The sequence below is a fragment of the Agrilus planipennis genome, unplaced genomic scaffold (assembly GCF_000699045.2).
Source record: "Agrilus planipennis isolate EAB-ADULT unplaced genomic scaffold, Apla_2.0 scaffold168, whole genome shotgun sequence".
Taxonomy (NCBI): domain Eukaryota; kingdom Metazoa; phylum Arthropoda; class Insecta; order Coleoptera; family Buprestidae; genus Agrilus; species Agrilus planipennis.
In genome coordinates, this window is record NW_020442443.1 from 287,918 (window position 1) to 295,252 (window position 7,335).

Sequence of the window (7,335 nt, forward strand, 5' to 3'; positions counted from 1 at the left end):
CTCACTAACGCTTTGTTAAGAAACGAGGCAGGGGTCATTTTGATAGAAAATGAGGAAAAGGCAGATAGGTGGAAAGAATATTTAGAGAACCTATGCGCAAGTCATGAGTTAAGAGGTATATTAGAGAAGGAAAATAGTGTGAAGGTAGATGAACTAGGTTATTCCATAAGGAGAGAAGAGTTCGATATAGCATTAGAAAACTTAAAGAATAATAAAGCGCTAGGTACAGATACAGGCGGAAATTCTCAAACATACAGGACAAGAGGTTAGAGATCGTACGTTTAAGCTAGTTAGTCACATTTACGAGACGGGGACAGGATTTTAAACGGAACGTGGTAGTAATTATACCCAAAAAGAGAGGCATGGATAGGTGCGAGACATTTAGAACAATTGGCTTAATTTCCCATGCGTCAAAAATCTTATCTAGAATAGTCAGAGGAGGATGGAAAAAAGGGCGGAAGAAAAGTTAGGGGAAGATCAGTTTGGGTTTAGAAGAAATAGAAGAACGCGGGAGACCAGCTTTACGGGTAACAATAGAGAAAACGATAGAAAAAGGAAAGGGTACATATATAGGATTTGTAGATTTAAAAAAATCTTTTGACAATGTTAAATGGGACAAGAAGTTAAATATACTTAAAAATATACGGATGAATTACAAAGTTAGAAGAGTGATACTTAGTTTGTACAAAGAGCAACATGCTGTTATAGAGCTGAGGCAGAGTAGTAAATTTTAGGTAGGGAGTCGGTCAGGGATGCACACTGTCACCGCTACTTTTTAATCTAGACATTGAAGATGCGATCAGCATCATTAAAGACAGTACAATTGTAGGGATATATATCCAGGGGCAAAAGATTAGTACGCTTAGAATTACAGATGATACAGCAGTATTAGGGTCTAGCAAGGAGGAGTTAGAAAGAGGTTTACATAAAAGCGGTATTAACAGAACAATATATATAAAAATAAATAAAAGTAAAACAAAACTAGTGGTATGCAATGGAAGAAAAAGTATGGAAAGTTCGAATTTAACAATAGGACACGAAAAATCATAAGAAGTAACTGATTTTAGGTATGTAGGACGTCAGATAAGTTAGGACGGAAAGAGCATTGGGATATAGAAGAAAGAATAGCACAGGGTCGGTGGGCGCGGCGGAAAACAAAAGGTTAGAAGCGTTCGAAATGTGGTGGTACTGGCGAATGAAGGAGGATACAGAGGATAGAGAAGGAAAAAATGAAGAGTTATTAGAAAGAATAGAAGAACAGAGGACTGTAAGGAAGTCAATAAGAAATAGGCGAGATAGGTTAGTAGGACACCTTCTCAAACATGAATGTCTAGTCAGAGACATATTAGAGGCAGAAACGGGTGTTAGGTGGGGTAGAGGTAGGGCTAGATTAGATTACTGTTCACAAATAGTTAAGGATATGGGATGTTCTAGTTTTAGGGAAATGCGAAGATTAGCTTAGGATAGGAATGAGTGGAGGTGCGTGTCCAACCAGTCTTAGGACTGACAACCTTATGATGATGATGATGATGATATATACATATAACGGATTAAGAGAAGTACTTAAGTGATCTAAAAGAACAGTCAGGTAGATATGAATTTCTTAAAAAGGAAGAAGATTATCTTGGTTATCTCAGTCCTTTCAATGTTTTTCAATTTGAAGTTAATTTTGATTATGAACAATGTAACATATAAACCGATATTTATTTACCAATTTATTACTGGTCACAAGCGGTCCGCCTGAATCTCCAAAGCAAGCGCCTTTTTTGCCACTTCCTGAAGTACAAATGTTTGAATTAATAAATCCAGAGGCCACTTCATTACACTTATCGTTTGTTAGAATGGTTACATTGACACATCGCAATATTACATTGAGAGCGACAGCATTATCAGAAGTGTCTCCCCAACCACACATTATTGCCTTAGATCCTGCGAAACTATTTGAAGCATCAGCTCTACTAGGCAGTGCAATTAACTGAACGTAGCCTGTAAAGATTGAATGATGTTTGGTAAACGAGTAAACACAAATCACAAAATCTATAGGTTCGTATAGGTACGTCAGAACGGATCCAAAAAATGACAAGTGTGAAAATTAAATTGCTGAAGAGGATTTTTACTGTTACTTTAAAAACTTCTTCGAGTTTCCCCATACATACCATATAAAAAAAACAGATAGACATTAGAAAGCTAGAAGAAGTTGATTAAACTCGAACAACGTAGCGAATCGAATGTTTAAGTTTTATTTTTAGTTATAAGTTTGGTAATTGTTTGCTAGATGTAACTAATATTTAAGGTTATCAATATAGTTACGATTGATTTTTGCTGGTGTTGGGAGGTAGATGACGCCCAGGTCATTTTCTAGTGTTGCTTTACTAAACTGTTCATGTACTTTGAAAGTGGTAGTTCGAATAGTTTGCTGGGTAGGTTCATTATTATAGTAGTTATGTGCCCCCAGAACTACTTCTAACCATGAAAAGCTGATAAAACAAAAACAAAGTACAATAAATTATGACGATAACAATTAAGAGTAAATGTCTTACTTATCCATCAAGCAATGCGCAACTGTTAGTACGTATCTCGTGCTGATAAGAGATGCTTCACAGTAGTCCCATTCTGATTCATTGAACATGGTTCTGTAAACAGCCTAGTGGTCGAGGTGTGTTTAGTTTTAAGATATAAAAACACTTTTAGATAATAACAACAGAAGATCAATTCAGACTAGCAAACACGCAACAAGTATCTTTTGAGTACCAATTAGTATTAGTTTTAGTTCATTACTGTGTATGTACAGTACGAATCCATTTAATCGACATACACTGGTTCTTCGAGGTTTATGTTTTGTGTGATCAATTATTGATGTATGTGGTACAGCAGCACACCGACGGAAACAACAAAAAAATTCCGTCAAGCGAGCCAAGCTCCTCAACAGTTACAATGATGGTAGAGAATAGAAGTAAGTCCACTAGCCTTTGGCGATAGCAGTTTTTAGTTATCGGTTATCAATACCAAAAACATATTATTAGTGTGCACCTCGGCGGTAACACACGTAGCGAAACTCTTGTATGAGCGTGGGCATTTCTAATACAATAACATTTGCAAAAATTAAAATAATTTTCTTCAGGTACATCATACATGATAATGGGACATCAATAGTAGATAAGATATCCAACTATAAATATTAATTTCAATCTGCGTATTAGAGTACGGAATACATAATAAATACAATCATTCAAACGATGGACGCATATTAAAAACTGAGAACAATATTTATTTAAATCATTTTGAGCTTCAGTTATTCTATCAATAATTCCATCTTCGCTTTAAGTTTCAGTCTATAAATGTAATTGTCATGCACTTGCACGAATGACTGAGAATATAAATGCTACACGGTTAGCTCATGCGAGCCATGAGCGCCGCCATATTGGCCTTGGCTGCTCTGCCGAGCGCCTTTCACTTTTACCCCTACTCCGCGGTCGGCTGTAATGCGATAGATGGACGAAAAAATTTGAGGCGAAGTAATAAAAGTTCCACATTTATACAAGTAAATAAACGTCTCGATAGAAATAGTGTTTAAATCCCTTCAGTGTTACGGAGTGTGACTATAACATTGCACTTTGTTACAGGGGCTTGGCTAAATGTCTACATATACTGAAAAAAAGCTTACTAATAAATAGCTTTACTAACATTTGATAACTAGCCGTAATTGATTTTTAAGAAAATTAAGTTTAAAAATTTTGAGCTTCCAGGCTCCAGATCCGATTTATGTTAATAATATGCATTTTTATTGAGTATTTTATAGATATAAGTCACAACTTTTCCATGCTAGCCATATTTGAGATTAAGAAAGAAAAACATCGGCCCATCCTAGCGCGCATGCCAGCCAACCATCGAAGTCTTTATCTGACATTTGGTATCTGTCAGCTGTTCTTCGGAGGAATTGTAAACTACAGTGTACATTTTCACCGCGCTGACGAAAATTGTTTGGTTGAATTTTAATATTATTTTATTGAAAAAAGCGGCGAACTTTCACGGCGTACCACTTCTAAATAAAGGTATTATGTTATAGATCGACGATTTACCACGAAATAGGCCGCGTCAAACATTCATATCTCTTAAATATTACCCCAGTCCTTTTAAATTTCGTCCCCTAATGCTTTTTCAAACCCCTTCCAATTTCAAATCTCCTAACCGTTATTCCTTAATCCCAGTCCTCCAAATTTGGGAGTTTAGAATTTGGAAGTAAATGATCTGTGACGTATAGTGTCACCCACGGAATAGCAAAAATAATTTAGATAATTATAATTGTTTCTCCCTAAAACCGAACCCACACACAAAAAAAATCGTACATAATATTTATACATAAACAGCGGTTTTTATTCGCTGGGACCATAAATTCAATTGTATGCATTGAGTTATTTCATTATCGAGTTCATTTTTACAACAATTTGCTGTTAATTGCTAAGACTAATAGTTTACGTTGGCGCACGAATAAATATTCGTAACGACAACTAATTCATTCAATTTTTTTTGTTGAGTGCATAGATAGAATTAGAATGTTATATACATAGAACTGACTACTTCAGATATTTTCAATACTTGCCACGTATGGTATAGAGTTTCGTGCAGGTTCATATCCTCCCACGATCCTTGTATCTTCAGAGGATGCAAGCCGATTGAGTCCTTCGTCAGCTATTTCCCGAGAAGATAAAATGTTAAACCAATCCCCAGTTACGTGAGCCTGCCAAGAACACAAAAAATGAATTTATAATTGATTTAGACCTTCAAATAAATATTACTGCTTTACCGTAACCAAGGAAAATGTGATGAAAATTAAAGATATTTCCTTCATTTCTGCTTGTGACAGATATTGTTCAGATTTTCGTTGAAACTCGTTATATATAGTTATGTTCAAAGTACCTGTGTTGATAAAATCTTTATTACGTTTTTTCTCGAATTGTATCGGTATCATAACCGATACATTCTCAAATCTTTCAGACGAATATGTTAATGCCGATGCTGCTAAAAAAATGAAGATAGTATTCTAAGAATTTTGTAGTTATGTCTAAGGAAGAGATACCTTTTTTGAAGTATTACATACGAGTGATGAACGTTTCTATATTAGACCTACAGAAGAATTCTTAATAATCGGTAGTAGAAATTAATTTAAATTTGTAAACTTCCTGAACAATAGCAATTTTTTTCCTCTTGTGTGAAATTTGTACACTATTGTAAAATCATACATTGGTACACGTAATTTTAATTAGTTTTTGACTGAGCTAGGTAATACATTCAACCTGAATATTAATGTGAAAATTCATTTAATTTTTATCCACTACAAATTATTAAGGAAAAATTATTGCTACTCGGAACGTTTGGTTTTACGCACCAATACTCTGACCACCAAACTACGAGAGGTGACACATTAATATCAAATATTAACCACCAAAAAGAAAAACAAAAGGTTTCTTAAAGAGCNTTCACTCCTCCCTATAATCCACTTTTTGAGTAACGCTGATTGTTCAGATGTAACTTTAGGCATCACGATAACTATTAATACACTTCACCACAGAATAGCAACAAATGATGAAAAATATTAGGGGCAACAGCCATATTATTAGTCGCTATGTATTTGGTTTTTCCTTGATAACAAGTTTGTATCAGGTACGAAACGAGAGTGTCATTAAAAAGCAATTAATGCAATGGTAAACAACAGACTTTTGAAAGTTAAATAATAGGTTTGGCTAGCTTTTATGCAGACAATATATCGAATTAAGTATACCAAAATATACATTTATTTTAAACGCATATGCATTATTCAAAAATCTTGGAAATATGCCTGCATATATGTTATATACATTTTGCATATAATCCGAACTCTAGTAATTAAAATTCGTTTCTTCGATACACTTTGGATAACTGTGTTTTTCTAAAATAGATTGCACTATTACAGTTAGTATTTAAAGCAGATGGTGTGTATACGAAACTAGTCTCGGAAACATCAAATGAAACACATAAGACTCCTTCCTCCACAGTAGCGTTATGATTAGTTTTAGGTAAAAATGTTTTGCAGAAGTTGTCTCAAATAAGATGGTGCTCCATCATAAGTCTGCAGAAGTTTGGTGATGTCTAAATAATGAATTTCCTTACGAATATTTAGGACGTGGTGGCCTCCTAAGCCGTCAGATTTTATGACCTGCGATTTTGTTTTAAAGTCTAAGCATTTCCATCGACCACCGTAAATGATATACAACAACGCATTGTTTGAGGATATGCAGCGTTATATGTAGGTACATTCGCTTTGTAAAATGTGTTGAAAATAACATTCTGAAGAATTCAGATATAAGGATGATATCGGTGAAAGCAATTCTAGCGTTAATTTATTATTCATTATTATTGTTGTTAATTAGTTACCTATCCTTTTACTTTCTTATATACCATATACTGGATGAGTCATAACTATTGATACATAGAACAACAAACGCAGGTTATTTGGACCAAAATATGAAGATTGGTCCAAACATGCCCTAATTTTGCAGTGGATAAAGATACAGGGTGTTAAAGAAAGATAAGATATTTTCGGTTTTTGGTAATGTAATAATTTCATAAATCGTTTTCAAAGAGAGGTGTATTATTTTACTTTCCATTTTACATTTTATATGGGGCTCCACATGAGAGATTTCTGATGATCAAATTGGGTCATACATATTCTTAATGAAACTTTCTAGTAATTTCAACTGTAAAATATGATATAAATATCCTTCTTACGTAAAATGGTTTGATATCAACATACAACATTCAGCGTAGTTTATTCCCGGAACTTCGACCAACGTAACGATCTGCTAAGTGACGTCACCAAGGGTACGGTTTTCCCTTATCATCCCTGCTCCAACTACCTGCACCATCCGCTATAATCGTTCTTGTACATAACTACGCTCTTCTATCTTTCTACTTAAAAACTTGTTTCATTTACTATAATCAATTGGCTTTACTCTATTTTTTTTCTTTTCTACAATTTTTTTACCCTTATGCGGTTGTAGTTTCCCTCTTACTTTTTTTATGAGCAAGACATTATTTTTCTACTTCTTTTTTTAAAGACCTTTTTCCTATTTTGCTAATTCTAAACCTAAAATCACGTATCTTTTTTTTACTTCTATGTTTCCAAGCATGCTCTATCCGTTTCTGCTATCAGTTTTTTCATTTTCCTCCGCGAACTTAACGTTAAAAACGAATTCGTTTTTAGTCATTACTTTCGCCCTTCTCTCACTACCCCACTTTCAACCCCTCTTTTTCCCAACCCTTGTTCGGTACTGAAATTTGTATATATACCCATGCTTC

The 7,335-nt window shown here is 34.4% G+C and overlaps 1 protein-coding gene across 1 annotated transcript; it reads right to left on the minus strand.

Moving 5' to 3' along the window:
• Positions 1–1,563: 1,563 nt before the first annotated feature.
• On the minus strand, positions 1,564–4,849 carry LOC108740075 (brachyurin-like). The gene is made up of 6 exons (XM_018474267.1): positions 4,805–4,849; positions 4,601–4,738; positions 2,541–2,644; positions 2,311–2,477; positions 1,712–1,986; positions 1,564–1,572 (listed from the first exon to the last, which is right to left on the minus strand). Exons 1-6 carry the CDS (start codon positions 4,847–4,849, stop codon positions 1,564–1,566), a joined length of 738 nt encoding a protein of 245 aa, XP_018329769.1.
• Between the last annotated feature and the right edge of the window lie 2,486 nt (positions 4,850–7,335).